Raw genomic sequence first — 23,500 nt, 5'->3', positions numbered from 1 at the left:
GTCTATGTGGGCACACATGTCGTGTGCAGATGTGGAGGCCAGAGGACCCACTTTGTTGAGTGGTTCTCTGTTTTCACGGTTCTCTGGGCCTGAGCTCCAGTTTCCAGGCTTGCTGCTGAAAGCACCCTTACCCACTGTGCCGTCCTGCCTGCCTAGCTTTTGAGTAATGTTTAATGATCATAGTAATCTTTTAAAAATGGTAGACAGAGTGTAAGGATGTGGACCTGAGTCTGACCTCTAGTCACCAAATAAAAAGCCAGGCATGGGCTTGTGTTTCCAGACTGGAGAGGCCAGGCATGGGCTTGTGTTTCCTGACTGGAGAGGCAGAAGGATCCCTGGGGCTCATTGGCCGTCCGTCTGAATTAAATCAACAAGCTCCAGGTTCAGTTCAGTTTTGAGGCCGGGCTCAAAACATAAGATGGACAGGGCCAGTAAGATGGCTCATTAGGCAAAGGCACTCGCTGCCAATTCTGACCACCTGAATTTAATCCCTGAGACCCACGTGGTAGAAGAGAACTAGCTCCCATGAGTTGTCCTTTGACCTCCACACAGGTGCTGCAGTGTATGAGCTTCCCCTGCCACTACATAAATAAACAAATGGATTATACGTTTAAACAATAATAAGTACAGTGAAGAGTAATTGAAGAACGTGCCTGAAATCAACCTCTGGCCTACACATATGCACATGCACACACACTCATGCAAACATACACACATGAACAAGTATACACACATACATTTTTAAAAAAGAAAAAGAAAATGGTGGACAAAATCCAAATAATTTCTTTCTTGAAGATGAAATGTACTCTTATGGAATTGTTCGTTTACTTAGAGCCTCACATAAGAAAGTCAGTTGGTGGTGACACATGCCTTTAATTCCAGCACTCGGGAGGCAGAGGCAGGAGGATCTCTGTGAGTTCAAGGCCAGCCTGGTCTACAGCGTGAGTTCTAGGACAGGCTCCAAAGCTACACAAAGAAACCCTGTCTCAAAAAACAAAACAAAACAAAAAAACAAGTTAGTTGGTAGTCAAGCATGATGGCTCACACCTTTTGTTACAGCATCAAATCTCTCTCTAGAGCAAGTTTCAGGACAGCCAGGGCTACATAGAGACCCTGTCTCAAAAACAAAACAAAAAAGACCAACAAAACAAAACAACCCCACCAGTCTGTCAGTTACAAAATGTTTCATTTAGTTTTTTATATATAATAAATTTTAAAATAATGTATATAAAATGTTTTTTTCACTTTCATCTTTTAAAGGTTTCATTGTTTGTTTTAGTTTTATTCTTTTAGCACCTAGGAAGTTTTTCCCAAGGCAAATACATGTTTGTATGTTGGTATTCTGACATAAATACATGCCATATAAGATGAGAATTCCTAGAATGTCTCTAAAATAAGACCCTTTTCCAAAGTAAAATAATACATAGATACCAGCTTCTCTTGTTTTAGCTTCTCTTCTTTTAACTTGTAATTACAAATAGATAGTTTTGTTGTTTTTTAATTAAAAAAAAAATAATAATAAGCTTGGGCTAGAGAGATGGGTTGGCGGTTAAGAGCACTGACTGCTCTTCCAGAGGACCCAGGTTCAATTCCCAGCATGCACATGGAAGCTCACAACTGTCTGTAACTCCAAGTTCTGACACTTTGACACAGACATACATGCAGGCAAAACACCAAAGCAAACAAAATAAAAGAAAGAGCTTGTTGCAATAAGTGTGCATAAGCTTATTGTCCCCTTTAATTACTCACAAGTGATTATCTTCTTCCCTTCCTGCTCACATAATCACTGTTACACTGTGTTGGTATTATACTCCGTTCTGTGTTTGGTGATTTCACTCATGAGTTTAGGAGACGGTTTTGGTTGGTTGTCTTAGTTTTGTTCTGTCTTCAGTACTGAGGATTGAGTCCAGGCCTCATCTGTGCTAGCACATACTATACTACAGAACTACAGTTTCATCCTTGAGTTGTCATGTATTCTGATCATGTAAACCAAATCAGACTTTTTTGTTTCTTCTTTTGCAAAATTGTCTTGGCTAGTCTTTTTTTTTTTTTTTTTTTTTTAAAGATTTACTTATTTATTTCTTATGCTTCTGTCTGCATCAGGAGACAGTGTCAGATCTTATTACAGATGGTTGTGAGCCACCCTGTGGTTGCTGGGAATTGAACTCAGGACCACTGGAAGAGCAGCCAATGCTCTTAACCTCTGAGCCATCTCTCCAGCTCCTGTCTTGGCTAGTCTTATGTCTATTTTCTGTATGAAATTCAGAACTTGCCGGGTGGTGGTGGTGGTGGTGGTGGTGCTGGTGCTGGTGCTGGTGGTGCTGGTGGTGCTGGTGGTGCTGGTGGTGGCAGTGGCGGTGGCGGCGGTGGCGGTGGTGGTGGTGGTGGCACATGCCTTTAACCCCAGCACTCAGGAGGCAGAGGCAGGCAGATCTCTGTGAGTTTGAGGCCAGCCTGGTCTACACAGAGAATCCTTGTCTTGAAAAACTTAAAAAAAAAAAAAATTAAAAAAAAAAAGAAAAGAAAGAAATTCAAAACTTGAATTACCTACTGTTACATTTCATAAACCTTTTTTGGGGTTTTAAAAGGAATTCCATTGAATTAGAGATTGTCTCCATGAAAAGAGGTTCTGTTTCAATTAAACCTTTCTTTGAATAACTCGAATTGCTATGAATTGTGTTTCTAGCTTTTGAACTATAGATGAGCTACTTAAACTTGATTTTGAATTTTAGAAATTATTTTCTTCTTTTCATCATGTTTAGGAAGATGTCCTTTGGAAGAGTCAGTGACTTGGGGCAGTTCATCCGAGAATCTGAGCCTGAACCTGATGTAAAGAAATCAAAAGGTTGTATGTAGTATTTTTTTATTCTTTATATTAAGCTTTTGCTCACATTAGATACTAACTATAAGTGAAGGGTATTTAAGGTTTACAGTGGTTGTGACTTCTAAGTGTTTTACTCTGTGTTTATAGATACACCTGAGTGTAGATGTAACAGTCTTTTTTAAATAAGAAACACAGAGCCAAATGCAGAATTAAAAGCCCAAGAGGTCAGAGCACTAGCTAAGAGCTAAAAACCCTTTGTTACCCTTCACTACCGCTGCTGTCCTTCCCCTCAGCAAGAGACCTACTTCCTGTGTGTCTGTCTTTTTAGTGACTTTCTGTTCTGCCTTCTCATTGGTTGTAACCCAACCACATGACCCCCTCATCACTGCCCATCTATACAGACCTCCGGGTCTTCTATGGTTGGTATTGAGATTAAAGGCGTGTGTCTCCATGCTGGCTGTATCCTTGAACACACAGAGATCCGCATAGCTCTGCCTCCCAAGTGCTGGGATTAAAGGCGTGCGCCACCACTGCCCGGCTTCCACTGCCGGCTTCTGCTATGGCTTGCTATTAGCTCTGACCCCCAGGCGACTTTATTTATTAACATACAAATAAAATCACATTTCAGTACAAATAAAATACCACCATACCTGAGTGTGAGGACATTGTGTACCATACCTCTGCACAATCTCTTCCTTTGAATAAAAGGTTATTGAACTTGACTTTGCTACTACAGAAGGCACAGCAGTGGGGATGCATTTTTTCCTTTTGATTTAAAGGTATACATTCAGTCTAGGTTGGCATGTGGCTTATCTTGTGATCCTTTGGTTTATTAAAGTTCCTCTATTACTGGAAATCGTTATGGAATATGTATGGAAAATAATGAGTTGAAATCCAGACCCTTTGTCTGACAGTCAGTAGAAGAGTGGCTTAGTCCAGTCTTAGGATTTAAAGTTTGTTTTCTTTTCTCATTTTGTGTGTGTGTGGTATATATTCATGTATTCACTCACCACACAGGCATGGGTTGAGGCCAGAGATTGATGTGGGAATGGTTTCCTTAATCATTTCTTCACCTTATATTTTCCTTTTTTGTTTTGTTTTGTTTTTTTGATACAGAGTTTCTCTGTGTAGCTTTGGAGCCTTTCCTGGAACTCAACTCTGTAGACCAGGCTGGCCTCGAACTCACAGAAATCTGCTTGCCTCTGCCTCCCGAGTGCTGGGATTAAAGGTGTGTGTCACTGCCCGGCTATATTTTTGAAACAGGGTCTCTAACAAAACCTGAAATTTGCCTTTCAGCTAGACTGACTGACCAATCAAGCCCTACCCCCAGCCTGTCTCCACCAACTCATACCCCAGCAGTGAGGTTGCAGATGTATAGTTACACCCATCTTTTTATATGGGTTCTGGGGATCTGAACATAGCAAGCACTCTGCCCACTGAGCCCTCTCCTTAGCCCCTCAAGTTTGTCTGTCTCCTCACCTTTTTTTTTTTTTTTTTTGAGACAGTCTCACTATATATCCCTAACTGGCCTGGAATTCACAGACATCTGTCATCTTCTATCTCCTGAGTACTGAGATTAAAGGCATACATGCACACCTAACTGTTCCTTTCAAGTCTTTTTTTTTTATTATTATAAAAATGCATTCTTTGTGACTGATTTCAGTTCCAAATAATTGGTTCACACAAGAAAATTTTGGAAACAAATGTGGATCCATTCAGATGACATCTAGAACTTGTCAGTGTGGCTGGATCAACTGTACTGCATTGAGTAAATGATACCAACTTTGTAAAAGAAAGTGCCCTGCTTGATTAGGTTTAAAATAGGAGCTGTTGTTAGTCTTCCTTTTGGGTTTAATAGCACTGGCTTCTTTGTGCTTTATCTATTTTTAAATACATACACACACATATATATATATATTTTTTTTCTTAATGTACGTTGTGGGTGTAATGTTTAGAACCTCCACCTCCTCTCTACCATAGGAGTGCTAGCATTGCACCCACACACTACCACACCTGACTCTCCTGGGTGCTGGTAATTGAACTCAGGTTCTCACACTTGCACAAGTGCTTTACTTGCTGAGCCTTAATGCAGTTATATTTTGATAGAGAATTTCACCCCTCTTTTGATAAATGATCTACCCTTAAGTCAGATAGACATTTTTAAAGAAAAAAAAAGCAAAAGTTATTGAAGTAATATAGAACAGTCTGCTTTCTAGTTGACCTTATTTACCCATTTCATGGGTTTATTTCCTGTCTCATCAGACATGTCTAAGGTGTTTGATTGAAAAGAGCATAGAGAGTAAAAAAAAAAAAAATGTAACACTTTTTCAGTGCTGGAGATTACACCCAGTTCCTGGTACATGCCAAGCAGTGTTCTGCTACTAAGCTGTGCCCATAGCCCAGTAAATGACTTTTGAGTTCTCTGTTTCTGTTCATCCTAATTATTCAATCTCTTCATGCCATTCATTCTAAAATGTAGTAAGTGTCTACTGTGCATATGACACTCTCAGTGCTTAGGAAAAACAGGTACTGTTGTCTCTGTGTGACTCATGACAGTGAGGAGACAGACAGTAGACAGATAAACACAGCTTATGCATAAGTTCAGTACTTAGCCATAAGTACTATAGTATAAATTAAATGCAGGATAAGGGATTGTCAGAAAAGTGGGAAGTAGTATTTGAAAAGTAATCTTCAGAAAGTTTAGCTTAGGCTTAGGAAGAGAGGGGTGTCCGTCCAGGGTGTCGGTCCAGTGGTGTCTAAGCTGAAGGAAGGAGGAGGAGGAGGACTGAATTGGAGCACACCACGTGATTAAAGGACAAGACCAGTGTGTTCGGAGTAGAGGGAGCAGAAAAAAGAATGGTAGGTGGTGGTAAGGACCACCGCAAAGATTAGAGAGGCTGATGGAGAGTCATGGCAGGTTGGGTTAGAGAAGTGATGTCACATGACGTGTTGTAAGAATTGTTCTGGCAGCCATTTGGAAATAGAACACAGCCGTTTAAGAGAAGAAGTAAAGAGGCTTCTTGTCGGAGTCTAGTCAGGAATGGTGGTGCTCATGAGTTAGGCACATAGTAGAAGAGCAGTTTAGTTTGTGTTACATTAGAAGAACAGGCAACAGGATTACATTTCTGCCAGCAGTTCCATCCATTAAGACCATTATGGTTTGTTTGTTTTAATTTAAGGTTTATTTTATGTATATGAGGTTTGTGTGTGTGTGTGTGTGCGTGCGCGCGCGCGCGCCGCGCGCGCGTGTGTGTGTGTGTGTGTGTATGTGTACACATGCGCACGCGTGCCCATCATGTGCATGCTTGATGCCCATAAAGGGCAGAAGAGGGCTCTGTCTTTTGAAATTGGAATCACAGATGATTGTGAACTACCATATGGTGCTGGGAACTGAACTCAGGTCCTCTGCAAGAGCAACCCGTGCTCTTAACCTCTGATCCAACTCTCCATCCTGTTACTTGAACTTTTAATCAAGACACATTACATGAAATCATGACTAGTAGTTTATGCTATTTGATTAAGCACATCTGTACACCCCTACTTCCCATGGTGGTCATTGCTACATTCGGAAAATACTTCAGTCATCCTGAGTGCCAAGCACTATGCCCAGTGCCAGAGCTATAAATAAAAGGTACAGTCTGTCAGCTTTCCTCTGGCTTGGTTCCTTTCTTAGGCCTCTGACTTGTTAAACACATGAGGCTAATTCCAGAATTCTCTGCCTCCTAGACTTTCCTAATTATGTTACTCAGCTAATTTTCCTTGGCATTTCTTGTAAACTGGAAATTACACATTTTGGTAGGAAATGTTTATAGTTGTTCAACAGACTCTCCATGTCATTGTGGTGCCATGATCCTTTAATCCCAACATTTGGGAAGCAGAGAGGCAGAGGCAGGTGGATCTCTGAGTTTGAGGCCAGTCTGGTCTATAGTGGTGAGTTCCAGGCCAAAAAAATTGAGACTCTTCCCTAATATTGAAGTTATATATTAAAATACCGCCTGAAAAGATGTACAGAAAGTTTAATAGCAATTAAGCATACAAAATGGAGGGCCGTGAGCTTTTACTTTTCATTCCCCCTTATCCTCTGCTGTGAAACAAGAATTGAGGACTGAGCCAGAGAACGCAGCATGGTCAAGGGGTCACACCTACCTTCTCTGCTGCTTCATCATCCACTCTATTCCTTCCTCCTGGCATCCTACTGCACTTGAAATAAAATCTGTCCTCCTTGCTGGAACCTCCGATTGCCCCCTCTGGCCTCTGTAGTGTTACTTTGAACCACTCTCTTTGACAAGCCAAGCTCTAATTAGCTGTGCTTTACAGTTGCAGTTTCTTCCTTCATAGGGCCTTCTGTAGCTGCTGCCCTGCTGCGGTCTGTGTGCAGTGATTGGTTCCTCTCCTCTCAGTATTACCCCTCACTCAGACAAGCTTTCCCTGTCCACATGAGCCACCAGCTTACTGTTGTATAGCTTTCCTCTTGTGTAACTATGACATTAGCACTGGGAACTCAAGGCTGTTGTCTTATCCTTATTTGCCAATATATTCCCTGTTTCTAAAATTGTGCCTAGCAGATATTAGTCAACCTTTGTTGATAGATTAGTTTTTAAATTCCATTATGTGATTATATGAGTGATAAAATTATGGGCTATATTTTATTTCAGAACGAAGTCATTTTTAAACTTAGTTGTCTTTGGAATAGACATGTAAATTTTCTTATATGTAACATTTTAGTTTGCAGATACTCAAAAAAAGTCGTCCCTCCCTGCTCAGATCCTAAATAGTGACTACTTGTGGGAGTTTTCAAGCTTATGTAGTTCTTAGGTGATGCATCTGTGTCTATACTTACCTCTTCTACAAATGAAGAAACTGGGGGCTCAAGAAGTTGTGGTTTTAGCAGATTAATTGTTTTTCTGTAATAAAATAATCTAACAAAAGCAACTGAAGGGAGAAAGGGCTTATTCTGTCTCGCAGTCAAGGATCCAGCCCATCATGGCAGGGAGCTTGAGGAGACAGGAGCTCGAAGCAGCCAGTCACATCAGTCCAGAGCAGGAGCAGAGACTGATAAATGTGCGTGGCTGTTCAGTTCCCTTTCATCATTTGTAGAGTTCAAGGCTCCACCCAGAGAATGGTGCCACCCTCAGTGGGCAGGTCTTCCCCAGGAAGTCTAGATTCTGTCAAGATTGACGCTTAATACTATCATCACAAATAGCACAACAGGGGTTTGACTCATACTATCCTTTGGCAAGAATTTTTGTAGCTCAACCCCCCTCCTCTGCCTGCCTTTGCTGAGGACAGCTGATTTTTTGTCATTTGCTGCCTATAGTTCTGATTTGGCTTTTGAGACCCTGGTAATAGAGCACAGAGAAAAAGACTGAATTTTAAGAAAGATCCTGAGTCTGCAAGATGGCTCATTAAGTAAAGGTACTTGCCATGTAAGCCTGGCAACCTGAGTTCAGTCCAGGAACCCATGCCAACTCCACAGAATTGTTCTCTGGTCTCCATACTTGGGTCAGAGCACATTCATGCCCCCCCCCCATAATTTATATATATATATATTTAAATTTTAAAAAAGACTTGTGAATATCTTAGAAGTTTCTGAAAACATGAGAAATTTTATCTCAGGGCAAACAAAGTTAGTTATATTTCAAAAAATAGCAGGGAGCTGGGGAGATGGCTCAGCAGTTAAGAAAACTTTCTTCTCTTGCAAGAGAACTCAAGTTTGGTTCCCAGCACTCAAAGGCAGGTGACTCACAACCATCTCCAGGGCAGGCAGAAGCAGCCTGATCTACAGAGTGAGTTCCAGGACGGCCAGGGCTACACAGAGAAACCCTGTCTCAAAATACAAACATAAAAATAATAAATGTTAAAATAATAAGAAGGAATTACAAAAAGATGTGAGCATGTGCCCTTCCAGTGGCACCCTCCCTGTGCCTGTCTTTGGGAGAGCCTTTCTATCCCTCCCAAATTAAGGAGATTGAAGTGTGAACTTTATGGTACTGGGTTTCAGAGCTGACTGCTGGCCAGAAGCATTTCTCTGGCAGTAAAATTTGAAAGAAATAGTGTTGGAGAGAGAGAGATATCAAGAAGACTGTCATTCTGTAGGACTGGTACTAAGAAGAGGATTTAAAGTGAGATAAGGTGTTAGCAGGAATTAGAAGGAAGAGTCCAGACTGAAGATTGAAAGTCAAGCAGTTGCAGGAGAGTAGTGTAGGAAGTAAATAATTCAGCAGCCATGTGACTCTGCTTGGTAATAACTGATGATCAGACTAGTATTTAAAACCTTAAATGGAGGGCTGGAGAGATGAGATGACTCAGTGGTTAAGAATGCTTGCTGCTCTTTTGGAAGACTGGAATATAGTTTCCAGCATCCACATGGGGTGGCTCAAAACCACCTGTAACTCCAGCTCCAGGGGATCCAATGCTATGGCGTCTATGGGCTCCTGCACTCATGTGCACAGACACATAATAACGAGTAAATAAACCTTTTTTGTTGTTATTTTGTTTTTGAGACAGGATCTTCATTATGCAGTTCTGGCTGTCCTGGAACTTACTATGTAGACCAGACCAAACTTACTCTGCTTCTGAGTGCTGAAATTAAAAACGTGCCACTATCTACCTCCAGGCAATATTTTTTTTCTTTTTTTTTTTCTTTCTTTCTTTTTTTTAACCTTCAATAATAAAAATTATTGAAGGAAAAAGATCTGGATTTTGTATTTTTCATGAATGGCATGTCTAGGCTCATCTCAGCTGCTGAATTAGAGTCTTACCCTAAGAATTAATTTGGGACTAGAGAGGTGGCTCAGGGAGTAAAGGCATTTGTGACCAAACTTGACACCCATGGTGGAAGGAAAGAATCAATTACTTTAAGTTGTCTTCTGATCTCTACACTTACGAGTTCCCACTCGTCCCCAATAAATAAATAAATAATTTGTTAAAGTTTTTTTTTGTTGTTTTTGTTTTTTTTTTTAAAGAAAGACTGCCAGGCGGTGTTGGCACACATTTTTAATCCCAGCACTCAAGAGGCAGAGGCAGGTGGATCTCTATGAGTTCGAGGCCAGCCTGGTCTACAGAGTGAGTTCTAAGACAGCCAGGGCTACACAGAGGAAACCCTGTCTCAAAAAACCAAAAAACTGAAAGAAAAGACAAAGAAAGGAAATATTTGAAGGACGCTTTCAGACTGGGGAGAAAAACAGATGCATCCATCAGTCTCCTGATGTGTTGGTAGATTCTTACACCAAAGCAGTGTATTGATTAGGGGTTGGTTGGTTGGTTTTCAGAGTTAGCTCCAAGTCCAACATTAATCATCTTCATCTGGTAAGAAGAGTAGAAGGAAAACCCAGAATTTTAAATTACAATTTCCACAAAGTGATTTTAAACACTCTTATAGAAGCAATATAAACTGTTCTTATTAATGTTTTTAATGGGACACTAGGAAAGAATATCTATGTCTAAGTGATATCTCCTAAAAACATTAGTAATGTAAAATTACACTTAAAATCCATACTCACTTTGGCTTTGTTTGCTAGGATTCATGTTCTCACAAGCTATGAAGAAGTGGGTGCAAGGGAATACTGATGAGGTAAGTCTTGAGTGTGTTCTTACAGAAGAAGAAGGTCTGCCTTGGCTCAGGAGGACTCCACATTTTCTTCCTTTGCTTTTCTTGTTACACAGATGACATATCGGTGCCCTCTTATCCTGTCTGTAACAGGAGAGGCTCCTCTTAGCATTTAATAATTGCCCAGTGTTAACAGTGAAAGTATCTTCAGACTGTGGCCACTGCAGCCATACCAGGTCATTAGTGTAGAGACAGAAGTGGAGATGTTTTCTTCACCAGTTTCAGTTGTGGTGTTAGCAGGGAAGCTTGTCTTTGGAATAGTTAAGTACATCGAGATGGGAGTAGGAGAAAAGTGTTCTGTCCTGACCAGCAAACAAAGTAGTCATGATGTTGGCTACTCAGTAGCTGACTCTGTCAGACAGTGAATTACATGTTAATGTATCAGAGCCACAGGTGCCCATTCTTTTATATATGGGAAGGCGCTTTTTATCCAAACGATAGCCATGTTTGGAAGACTGATTATATGTATCTTGATCCTCCTAATGAATGGTCATTATTAACAGTTTGAATTACTTCTTTCAGGCCCAAGAGGAGCTAGCTTGGAAGATTGCTAAGATGATAGTAAGTGACGTTATGCAGCAGGCACACTATGATCAACCATTAGAGAAATCTACAAAGGTAGGGTGACTTCTGCTCTGACAGCCTTTTATTGTTGTTGTTGTTTGTTTGAGACAGGGTCTTAATGTAGCCCAGGCTAGGCTCAAAGTCTTGTGACTAATGTCCACCTAGAACTCCTGATCTTCCCACTTCCACCTCCCAGCTGCTAGAATTATAGGCTGTGCCATCACAACTGGTTTGTGTGGTGCTGGGAGCCACCCTTGGGCTTTGTGAATATTACCAAAGCACTCTACCAACTGAAATGTATCTCTGCCCTGACCTGGCTTTTGTAAGGTAAATAAACAAACACATGTGCACACACGCACACATTTTGAGTGTTTAATAATAAAAAAAAAAAAAGGCGGGGGGGGGGCTGTGGGGCTAGAATTAGGACTCTGTGGTTAAGAGTGCATACTGCTCTTGCTCAGGACCTGAATTTGGCGAATCCACAACCACCTGTAACACCAAGATCTGATCAATGCCTCAGATACCTACACACACACACACACACACACACACACACACACACACACACACGATATTAGAATACTTCTATACTTGCCTCTGAAGTATTAACTGCTATAGGAATTACCTTTCATCATAAGGAACTGCAAGACTGATGAACAAAACAAAGTATGTTTCCAGATAGTGGACAGTGAGTAGGTAATCTTTGAAAGCAGTAGAATGGAAGTGATTCCCTAGCCCACTGTTGACAGTTGGCTCCTAAAGTAAAGAAGGCAAACTGAATAGAGCCCACGAGATTTGATGAAGTGAGGAATGAAAAGGAAAATTTAGAGAGGAAAAAAAAAAACACATGCCGAGTGGCTGTGGTGGCGCACACCTTTAATCCCAGCACTCGGGAGGCAGAGGCAGGCGGATCTCTGTGAGTTCGAGGCCAGCCTGGTCTACAGAGGGAGTTCCAGGACAGGCTCCAAAGCTACACAGAGAAACCCTGTCTGGGGGTGGGGGTGGGGGTGGGGGGACATTGACAGACTATAGAGATTGCTCAATTGATGAAGTACTTTGGACTTGAGTTTGGTCCCTAGAATCCACATTAAAAAGCCTGGTACAGCAGCGTTTGTTTATAATTCTGGTGCTTACAAATGGATTCCTAGGGTTCACTGCCTAGCCTGCGTAGCCTAGTTTCTGAGCTTCAGGCCAGTTAGAGTCCCTGCCTCAAAAACAAAGTGGACAGTCCCTGAAGAATGGCACTCAGAGTTCACCTCTGGCTTCCACACAATGTGCACACAAGTGCACATACAAACATACATACATACGTACACACACATGAACTCACAAAGAGAGAAAAATGAATGGTTTTGTTCTAATAACCATTGACCAAACAGAAAAATAAAAGCAAGTTCTTAGCTTCTTTAAGCTCCTGTTGACTTGGGATATCTGAGCATGGTTAATACTTTGCCTCACAAGAAAGTACTCAGCTGTCCCCTAAGCTCTGGCACATAGGAAGCACTGTGTACATGCTGGGCACTTCTTTTATCTGTGCTGATAATATATCACTTACTACAGGAATGTACCTTACCTTTTTCTTTTTGTTTTCTTTTTTCCCAGCTGTGACTCAAAACGAGAGATAAGAAAATGTGATTTTGAAAAATAAGAACTTTTCCCTTTGGTTGGATTCTTCAACACAGCGATGAAAATGGAGCACTGCGTTTCTTTCCACTGCTAAATCACTGTTGTTTCCAAGAAAGAATGCAAGACAGTCCAAGATCTGTTGTTAAATGTAGACATAGATGCACATGATGGTAACACAGTGAGTCACAAGATACAAAGTGGTATTGGTGACATTACTAGACAATTCGTTTTCCAGTAGCTGTAACCCGCTATGAGAGAGTTACCCACTGGAATAGACAGGGACCACATCCTGTGAGGCAGAGAAGCGTGAGTTGGTGTATGGTCCACATGCTTGCAGCCGACTCCATCCTTAGCAGTATCAGAAAGCACGAGACAGAGGTGCTTGTTTTTGTCCTAAAATTCACAGGTGAGTCAGTCCTACCTGGAGCGTGCAGCTCCAAGTGGCGATGTGGGCCAGCAGCTTGTGAAGCAGGTGACGATCCCTTGTGTAGTCTTCCTTCACAGAGGCATTCATTTAGAGAGAAGCTGACAAGTCATGGGTCAGGCCTCAGTGATGTCATCCTTCTCTTTGGTGACAGAACACAACTTTCACATTTCATTCACTCCTGTGATGTTATTATATCCTTAAAGCTAGTTTCTCCTCTGCTAGCAAAAGGGCACATTTAGCTTACTTTGAGCATCAAGACCCATTCCTCCATAGGAATGCCATGCTCCAGATACTTTATTCCCTCTTCGGAATACACGTGGGAAAAAATTAAGTATCACTCCAGTTTTTGCCATGTGGTACTTGGAACACATTCTCAGATTTTATTTTTCTAATAAGGTGGGGGAAAGAAGTACTCGCTTTGTAGTGTCTCCCCAGTTCTTCACTGTGAGTGGGAAATGTGCAGTTGCCTTTTCTCTTTCTGTCTTCAGACAGTAGGAAACTCACTCACTGCCCTGCCGCTTAGTTGGCTCTGCACCTGTGGCTCTGCCGTTGGCTGGGCCACCCGCTGGCAAGCACACTCCCCTGGCCACATGATGCCGCCAGTGCTTCCTGTGTGTGAGTTTAGAGAGAACGGAAGTTTTCTTAGGTGTCGTTGCTTTTGCTCAGAGTGTGCAAAAGAAAATATATATATATGTGTGTGTATATATATATATATATATTATTAATCACCTCTGTCCTTGGGAAAGTCTTGAATGAATAGAGAATTTATTTCATTGCAATATTGATTGTATAGAGGCACACTGTTTATCAACAGAAGAAGCAAAAAGGCTGTGTATAAGTTTTTGGTACTATGTACCAACTCTGTTATTCTGAAGTATTCATGTACTTAAACCATATTCTATTTAATTGTGTTTGATTTTAAATATATATATATGAATTATATTTAAAATGGTGTCAACTTCCTGCTTTCAGGGCATTTATGGCTCTTCTATTGACCCTTCCTAATATTTCCATTTGCTTTACAAAACCTCAGAATATGATCCACTACTGAACATAGTCTTATATTTGGATGTAGGCATAGGTGAAAGGTTTTTATCAATATATGTGCTGTGGTGGTTTATTTTGTTCTTTTAGCAAAGTATTTCTATCCATTTCACATTGCTTCAAACTTTCAAGTGAAAAGCAATATAAAGGTCATAGAGTAAAATGTGATTCTGGGTGACTCCTCCTGCCTCTGCATGTTTTAGAGTAGAAATTTCTGTGATACTCTAAGCTATTTAAACTAGCGTTTTTTGTTAAAATACTTTCTAGTGGTTTCTTTGTATGTATTTTGTGCTTCTGAGCTAGAGATGTCAGTATTTATAAGCTATGTCTAAGGGGAAATGAGCAAAATTGAGATTGGTTTTATTTTCTGCTCTGTCTATTGTGAGGTATAGAAGCAGAGTGACCCAAAGAGATTAGACCAACTATATGTTAGATCCTTATTCTCATTTTAAAATTAGCATAAGATTGACCTAACATTGAACACTCACCGGGTTCCAGGCTCTCTGCAATGTATCCACAAAATGATTCCCTGGCAGGGTTTTTAAGTCTAAAGAAGCAGGTGAATGTCAGCAGGTTGTTAAAAGTCAGCTTAGCAGTGCGAGTGTGACAGCATTATAATTGGGCTTTTCGTCATCATTCCTGTAGGATATGATGAACGTGAAAAGCAGGCATCAGCCAAGTCCAGTGAAGCAGTGAAACAGGAAACAGCCTTTTCTGCTTGGGTTCCAGTATGCATTAAGGCTTTCTGAGATGTAAACTGTTTACACTACTAGAGCTTTTGACTTGTTCTGTAGATACTTTATGAGAAGGAGATCACTCTGAACTGTAGAAAAATTACACACTTCATTGTTGTTGTTTTCAGCTTTTTGAGACAAGGTTTCACTATGTAGTCCAGGCTTCAGCCTCCCAAAATTTGGGGATTATAGGCCCAGCCTCCATACCAGGCTTCTTTGCTGGTTGGTTTTAGTATCAACAGCTAAGCAGCTGATGTAGCAACTATGTCTCTAAAGGCATTGTGGAGACTGCCTGACTCAGCACCCCCAGTGGCTTTCTTGTCTCCTCCTCTTCACTCTTCTCCAGCATGCTAGCTGGTCAAGCTGAGGTGAACTCATTAAAATGCCCCAAGATGATTCTGTGTCTTAAGGCTTTTGCATGAGGGAGACGTTGGTCACCACGAGGAAAGATGACCTGGAGGCTGACTTAGATGGGTACTTCATACGGCAGGAGTTGGCACTGGTGAACAAGCAGGAGGCTTTGCTAAGCCTGGAGATTCCTGGTTTCTTCCTCCAGTCCTGTATCCTTGCCTTGGTCTTCATTCATCCTTGGGGATGCTTAGAGTGCATCTGGATTTTTCTTTAGCATGATGTGAAGTGACTTGTTACTACATGCAACAGAAAGGCTCTTGATTAAAGTACTATCACAGCTCTCTAAATCATAATGACCATGTGTTCAGCACATTGCTAATTACTGTGACATTTTGGAGCAGAATTTTTCTGTAGTAAGCCTTCCTTAGTCATCTCGTGTATACTGTCAGAATGGAATCCTAACCTCCTGGAACTAAGACACTCGATCCTTTTAGTGAGAAGGTACTTGGGCCTGTTGCAGGATGGTTCCCATCAGAAGCCATGCTTCCTTGGCCAGGGCCTCTTCATGTGTCCCCATACTCTGTCTGAGGATAAGCTTGACTCCCCACTCTCAGCTGTATACCAAGTCCAGAATTGGAAGGCGTTTCGACTAATATGTGCCCAGTACACACTTGAAGTAGGAGTGGTGGCAACTCAAGAGAGCTGTAGGTGTTGGGCACAGCTACATACTAGGCCACGCCTTTGACCTCCGGCTGGAGCCGTGAAGTAGTAAGTAAACTGCTTGCTAAAACCCTTCAAGGCTAAATCTTGGGGGGGGGGTCATATCAATAGATATCCTACCCTCTGGGCACTAAGGAACTGCCCCTTTGCTTGGGCAGGGGTTGGAGTGGCTTAGAGTAGGAACTGCCCCTTTGCTCTGGACACGGGGGAAGGCCATAGAGGGCATTTAAGGTACTGGTGTGAGCAAAGGTTCCAAGGGTGTCTGGTTAGGGAGGGCCTGCCCGGGTACACAGCAAGATCAGTGTTCTTGCCTTGGCACTTTGTGCGTGTATCCTTGGTTCATTGTAAAGTGGCCTACTCTGATACACTATAAGGATGCTGTAGAACTTGAACAGGATGCATTAAGCCCCTTGCCTAAAGGTGGTACATTGACACCCAAGGAACCTGAGGCTTGGGTAGGAGGGTGCAAAGAAACCTTGGAGTTGGTTAAAGAGCTGTTTCCCAAGGATGAATGAGAGGTGAGGATTCCAACAACTGGCTTTTCTTCTGGTTTCAGGTTTCCAAGACCACTTTTTGAATGTGCCTTCAGGCTGGTCCCTAATAATGATCCCAAATCAACCTCTGCCCAAATCATAGTAAGAACCCATCCCCCAGTCGTGAAAGAGGCACCAGCCACCATGTGTGCTGGCACCTGTAATCCCAGAACACAGGAGGCTCAGGCGCAAGGATCACAAGTTTGAGGCCAGCTTTGATAAGACTCAGTCACAAAACTGCAAACAGGTGCTGGAGAGAGTGCTCAGCAGTATACTGCTCTTGTCAAGTGACTCACAACCACCAGCTCCAGGGGGATCCCTCACATCTAGCCCTCATGTGCACCTACATTCGCATGCACATATCCACATACAGATAGACCTATGTACACATAATGTAAAATGAGAATAGTTTATAGCTGAAAGAAATGCCTGCCTGAGACCCTTCAGACTGGAGTAGCTCTAAGTGGTAGCCACCAAAGCTCAGCAAAGATACCCGGATTTGAGCAGCTTTTGTTCCTCCTAATGAACTACGAGTTTGGTGAGTGCTTACTCGGTAGATACTATTTATAGTTCAGTGAGAGAGGAGAAAATAAGATTAACTTCCCTGGAGCTCAGATTCTACTAAGAAGGAACCAGAAGTGGAAAGTTGCATCAAAAACATGCTGGCCTAGGGTGTTTCTCCCCACTCCACCCCCCAGTGGTAGTAACCCATACTTAGCATGTGTGGGACTCTAGGTTTCATCCCTAGCACCAACAAATAAAATACATACTAGTATTTTTGACTTGGGTGGCTTTTTTGGATCAAGATTTAATTCCTTTACCACCTAGAACCCTATTGGGAGTCAACACTCTTCCATACCTTCCCCAATTTCACCATTACATGAGAACCAGTCACTACACCACTCCATTTACTTGCCAAAGGGGTATACGTTTGAGCGCTTGATCACATATTGAACAGGTTATAAACAGCCTTATGAACAGGACAATGAACAGAGAGTGTAGGATTGGCCTTGACCTCAAGGCTCTTTGCAGAACTTTGGGACACATTAATTCTTAGAATCTAGAAACGTGAAGACTAATGTAAGTGTATCACATACACATGATGCAAAATTATGGACTTGGAGAAACCTAGCTGGGAATCGAACTACTCCATGAAGTGGTGGGCTTGGTGAACCTTCTTTATTGATGGTAAAAATAACTAGCATGATTGACCACTTAGATGTGCTAAGCACTCTCTGATCCTTGTCACAGTCTTATAAGGTAAGTACTTTTTTCTCTCTTATATTAATAAATGAAACTAAAGCTGGAAGGATAAAGGAGTCTCCAGGATCACACAACTAGAGACAAACCAGGTAGCCCTCTTCCCCACTGCTGTGACAGATGCCGGCACTCATCACTGACTAGTATAGCAGATGTCAAAGGTTAAAGAAGAACTGAAGCTGGGTGTGGTAGTACATATATGTAATCCCAGCTCTTAGGAGCTAGAAACAGGAAGATCTAGAGTTAAAGGTCATCCTCGGCTGTATAGCAAGGGCAGCCTGGGCTGTGGAGCCCTTGTCTTAAGAAAAGGAAGGGAGGGACGGAAGGAAAAGGATTCCATCCACACCTTAAAGCACTGGGTTGTTTTGTTTTGTTTTTATTGTCTTGAGGCCGTCTTAAGCACATCAGGCTGGCTTCCAGCTTCCTGTGTGGAAGAGGATGACTTGGAACTCCTTAATCTCCTACCTCCCAAGACAGCACTACAGGCATGTAAAAACACACATTTATGGAGTGCTAATAATCGAACTCAGGGCTTTGGACATGTTAGACAAGGCTATCCCCAGCCGAGCTGCATGCCCAGCCTGAAAAGCACTATTCTTAAGCTTTAGTGTGCACCTGAATCCCCAGGAAGACTTGTTAGCACATTGGCTGCCTTTTCTGACTAACCTTTCAGGTTTCTGATTTAGTAGGTCTGGGTGGGATTTGAGAGTTTTCATTCTCAGCAGATTTTCATTCCAGCTGCTGCTAAGACTACAGTTTTGAGAATCTCTGCCTTAAAAATCATCACCGCAGCTAGGGAAATGATTATTTTCATTCTGGTTTTTTGAAAGTAACATGCTACACAGAAATGTAATATAATTCCTACTCTTGACTCCCTGAGGAAGGCACCTATCATCTTTTGTTAGTGTCCAGATGTTTATCAAAGCCAAGAACATCCAAACATCACTCCTCAGTCTTTCTTTCCTGTTTGTCTCTCAGCTCCTTGATTCTGTCTGCCCTCTGAGATCCTGCCCATGCTTCCTGGCCTGTTCTCCTGTGCTGACTATCATTCCATAGACAGCTGGTGTCTCATTTTCCTTTTCCTCCTGCTCTTCATCCTCTTCTCCAGTTCTTTACCCTTGGGGCTATTCTGGTTCCCAGCTGTTCAGCAGTTCTCTGGGCAGACTTCCCACAGTCTAGAAAACGAATATTGACAATTCAGTATATGTTTTGAAAGAGGGAGGAGCCTGTTGGGATTTCTCTATCTTTTCACTCATAAACTTCTAACCAGCTGAGTCATTCTCTAGAACCTGCCCATTCTGCACATCGCTTTTTTATTGATTCCATTTTTCTCACAGTCCTGATATGCTTAGACAATTCCCAACCCCCCTTACTGAACCAGGACTCAGCATCAGCATGCTGAACATCCATGAACACCTTTTCCTGATTGGTGAGACATCCACATGCAGGCCCTTGCTACTTGGGAGGCTGCCCTCTCTGCGATCTGGCCAGCTCCAAGCTACTGCAGAATAGAGGGAATGTCTCTCTCCCCTTCCCCAAAAAAGTTTTTGATACACCATTCCCAGCTTTCTCCACAACTTCATTTATATCTCAAGAAACATCACAATCTATGGCAGCCCAACAGTTTGGTCTCCACCTCTACCATGCTCCTGTAACTAAGCCTGCCATTTCCTGAAACTGTTCCGCCTCTGGTGACTGCATATTTTTTGCCCATACTGGCCTCTGCAAGGCAAGTTTTTTGTAGGTTCTAGGTTTTTCCTACAGGAATGAATTGGGAGGGGTGTTGTGTTTTTGTTTTTGTTTTGTTATTTGTAAAGGCAGGGTAGAGAGACTTATTCCAGGGAAACATCCCTTCGCTACTACAGGAGTACATTTTCAAACCAACCTTTCAAAGAGCTATTTCAAAAGCAATAAGCAAGTGGTTTTGTGATGAGGATTACAAATACCCTCAGGATAAGTCAAGGGTGAAGAGGAGAGTTCTGATGTGACAGCTTGGTCCAGACTCCATGGAAGAGTGTCAGGCATGTATCTTTAAAGTGTTCTATCTCCGAATGACTTAGATGCAAGCCACGGAGATCTCCTTCAAGAAACTAGCTGCAAATAGGAAGACACTGGTGCATAAGATGCTTATGGAGATTTGAAGAGAAATGTTATTTAATGTGAGAATGGGGGGAAAGCAATATTTTGTATTATTGTATTATACATATTGTTATTTTAAAATAAGCATGTATAATTAAATAAATTAGATATTATAAATAGACATCTGGCTGATTGCTATTCCTGAAACTTTAAGTACTCAAATTAATACATTTAATTTTTTAAAAAGTTGCCAAATTGACCAAAGATCTTTATTTTAAGTTGTAACATTCATTTTCATTATAATACTGGATAAGTAGGCCGGGTGTAGTGGTGCACACCTTTAATCCCAGCACTTGGGAGGCAGAGGCAGGCTGGTCTACACAGTGAGTTCCAGGACACCTGGGACTGCATAGTGAGACTCTGTCTGGAAACTCAACAACAAAATACTGGGTAAGTTAATAAAGTAATAGCTACTAACCTGAGGAAGGATGTTTGAAACTATGTTACTATTTTAGCATTCAGATTTCAGAGGTAGAGATAATTCTGGATTGTGTTTTCTTCCTTTTTTTAAAAAAAAAACAACAAAAAACAAGCTCTAGTAGAAGCTAAATAATTCATTTTCAAAGTGTGATGTTATAGTTACAATGTATGACCTAGCTTATTATTTAATGTATATCTTGTATGTATTCTGTTACTGTGATAGTATATTTTGCTGGGCTAGTTGTGGTTTGTGGTGGAACCACTCATGTGTAAACAAGGAGCAGTGGAGGAAAACAGGTTCTTTTCTCAAAGCATTTGTCCACGAGGGTATACTTAATTTACTTGTTTCTCTCTGACCCTGATGACCACTTGTTCTTTGCTAAGGCTTTATTCTCTCTGTTTTGCGGCAGAGCTTCTCTGTGTAACCCTGGCTGTCCTGGAGTTTACTCTGTAGACCATGCTGGCCCTGAACTCAGAGATGCCCCTGCCTCCACCTGCCTCTGCCTGCCGAATGCTGGGATTAAAGGCATGCTCTGTCACACACACACACACAAAATCAGTTACAAGCTCTATTATTTTTAGAAAACATAAAAACATAAAGACTGGGTTTAATTTTCTTTTTATATATATTTTGATTTAAAAATTTAATTAGCATACACAGCATTAGGTTTGATTACAGGTTTTTTAAACAAAATTTTTGTTGATTCTCCTCTTTTCCCACATTACTTCTCTCTTCTCTCCCCCCAATCTCCTCTCTCCTCTCTCTCTTTCTCTCTTTCTCTTTCTCTCTCTTTCTCTCTCTCTCTCTCTTTCTCTCTCTCTCTCTCTCTCTCTCTCTCTCTCTCTCTCTCTCTCTCTCACACACACACACACACACTTTTTTATTTCCTTTTTTAGCATTTTAAGGCAAGATCTCATTTTGACTTCTGGGCTGGCCCTGAACTCGATAGACTTAAGCAATCCTCTGGCCTCAATCTCTACCACTTTGTGGCTCAAAAAAATTTTTTTGAATGGAAAAAGTACAAATTCCTTGAAGATAGACGCCATCTCTAAACCTTAAACTAGATATCCTCTCTTTTTGTATTTTTTATTAAAATTTTTCATTAATTTTGCATACCAACCACAATTTCCTCTCCCTCCTCTCTTCCTTTTCCCTCCCCCACTTCCAGTCTATGCTCCCTCTCCTGCCCCCATCCACTCCTCCATTCAGAAAGGAGCAGGCCTCCTATGGGAGTCAACAAAGCATGTTATAACACGTTGAGGCAATACCAAGCTCCTCCCCCTGCATCAAGGCTGGGCTGGGCATCCTTCATGGGGAATAGGTTCAAAAAATCCAGCTCATGCACCAGGGACAGGTCATGATCCCACTGCTGGGGGCCCCACAAACAGACTAAGCTACACAACTGTCATCCACATGCAGAGGGCCTAGGTCAGTCCCATGCAGGCTCCCTAGCTATCATACAGAGTCCATGAGCTCCCATTAGCTCAGGTCAGCTGTCTTTACGGGTTTCCCCTTCATGATCTTGACCCCGCCTTGCTTGTACAATCAATCCCTCCTCCCTCTTGTCAATTGGACTCCGGGAGCTCAGCCCAGTGCTTGGCTGTGGCTCTCTGCATCTGCCTCCATCAGTTAGTGGATGAAGGCTCTCTGTTGACAATTAGGGTAGTCACCAATCTTACTACAGGAGAAGGCCAGTTCAGGCAACCTTTCCACTATTGCTAGGAGTCTTAGCTGAGGTCATCCTTGTGATTTCCTGGGAATTTCTCCCTAACCCCTAAATGACCCCCTCTATCAAGGTATCTCTTTCATTGCTCTACCTCCCCATGCCTCCCCCAACTGGGCCAAACTGATCCCTTATGTTCCTGTCTGCCTACCCCTTCCTCCCCCCAGTTTACCTAGAAGATCTTCTCTTCCCTTCCCAGGGAAATCTATGAGTCACTCTTAGGGTCCTCCTTGTTACCTAGCTTCTCTGGGGCTGTCTTTTTTTTAATTCTCATAGCTACTGCCTTTGCAAAGTAATGTATACAATTGAAAATGTTTTCCCATTGCCATGTGTGGTGTTACTCACCTATAATCCCGACACTCAGGAGGCACAGATGATTAAAGATTTAAGACCAACCTGGGCTACCTAGAGAGGTCTTTGTCCAAAAAAAAAAAAAAAAAAAAAAAAAAAAAAAAAAAAAGGAAATGCTGATGTTGAGGTATTCTCTTACTCTAGCCCAGCATTAATAGCACATCCTTTGTGGATTTTTAGCATCCCTCAGACCCTCCCTGGAGATCTATGAGGTTATGGCTTTTCATAGTACGATATCATGGATTGTTCGGTCTCAGCCCTCAAATGCATATTTTTCGACATTTTGACAAATGGCAAGACCACATACACCACACCACTTCTGCATGCTGCAGCACTGCCCTGTGTCCAGGGAGAGGTGGTTTTGTTTTGTTGTGTGTGTGCGCGTGCGTGTGTGTGTGTGTGTGTGTGTGTGTGTGTGTGTGTGTGTGTGTGTGTTTGGTTTTGGTTTTGGTTTTTCAAGACAAGTTTCTCTCAAAACAGCCCTGGCTGTCCTGGAACTCATTCTGTAAACCAGGCTGGCCTCAAACTCACAGAGACCCGCCTGCCTCTGCCTCTCGAGTGCTGGGATTAAAGGCGTGAGCCACCACTGGCCAGCCAGGGAAAGCTCTTGGTGATGACTTGGCCACTGTTTTCATAGAATCTCCTTACACGGACAAGCTAGCTATTCAAACTTGGTGTTTAAAAGACATGTTCTGGAGAACAAAGGAAAACCTGCCACTTCAAGAGAAAACTACAGTGACATTATTTATTACCAAGGTGAAATTTTGAGTTTTCAAGTAAAAATAATCACTTTGGAAAACTAGTGTTCACCATAGTGAATTTTTTTTTTTTTTTGTTTTTTTTTGTTTTTTCAAGACAAGGTTTCTCTGTGTAGCTTTGCGCCTTTCCTGGAACTCGCTTTGGAGACCAGGCTGGCCTTGAACTCACAGAGATCCGCCTGCCTCTGCCTCCCGAGTGCTGGGATTAAAGGCGTGCGCCACCACCGCCCGGCCGAATTTGTTTTTTATAACTTGAGAGATTTTTGGTAAGGTCTGGTTTACAAATGTGATTTTTAAATGTTGTGTAATAAAATTTGGAAGGTCTGAATAACCAGTGTACCAGAATCTTCAAAGTGCAAAGTAGATTTGGGTACAGTGTGGAAAATACATTGGTTTGGCTCAAGGTCCCCCAGTAG

General features: G+C 42.0%; 1 protein-coding gene across 2 annotated transcripts in view; it reads left to right on the top strand.

The window, feature by feature from the left end:
- Akap10 (A-kinase anchoring protein 10) overlaps positions 1 to 13,992 on the top strand; it is a 63,513-nt gene extending 49,521 nt beyond the window's left edge. For both annotated transcript variants that reach the window (XM_059270861.1, XM_059270862.1), the window contains 4 exons: positions 2,763 to 2,845; positions 10,345 to 10,397; positions 10,956 to 11,051; positions 12,600 to 13,992. In XM_059270861.1, coding sequence (XP_059126844.1) covers positions 2,763 to 2,845; positions 10,345 to 10,397; positions 10,956 to 11,051; positions 12,600 to 12,605 — 238 coding nt within the window. In that variant the 3' untranslated portion in view covers positions 12,606 to 13,992. The remainder of the gene's footprint in view (positions 1 to 2,762; positions 2,846 to 10,344; positions 10,398 to 10,955; positions 11,052 to 12,599) is intronic.
- The last annotated feature ends 9,508 nt before the right edge of the window (positions 13,993 to 23,500 follow it).

This window comes from Peromyscus eremicus, chromosome 8a, assembly GCF_949786415.1.
Source record: "Peromyscus eremicus chromosome 8a, PerEre_H2_v1, whole genome shotgun sequence".
Classification (NCBI taxonomy): domain Eukaryota; kingdom Metazoa; phylum Chordata; class Mammalia; order Rodentia; family Cricetidae; genus Peromyscus; species Peromyscus eremicus.
The sequence above is the reverse complement of the archived record's forward strand: the minus strand, read 5'-3'. Positions and strand labels throughout refer to the sequence as shown.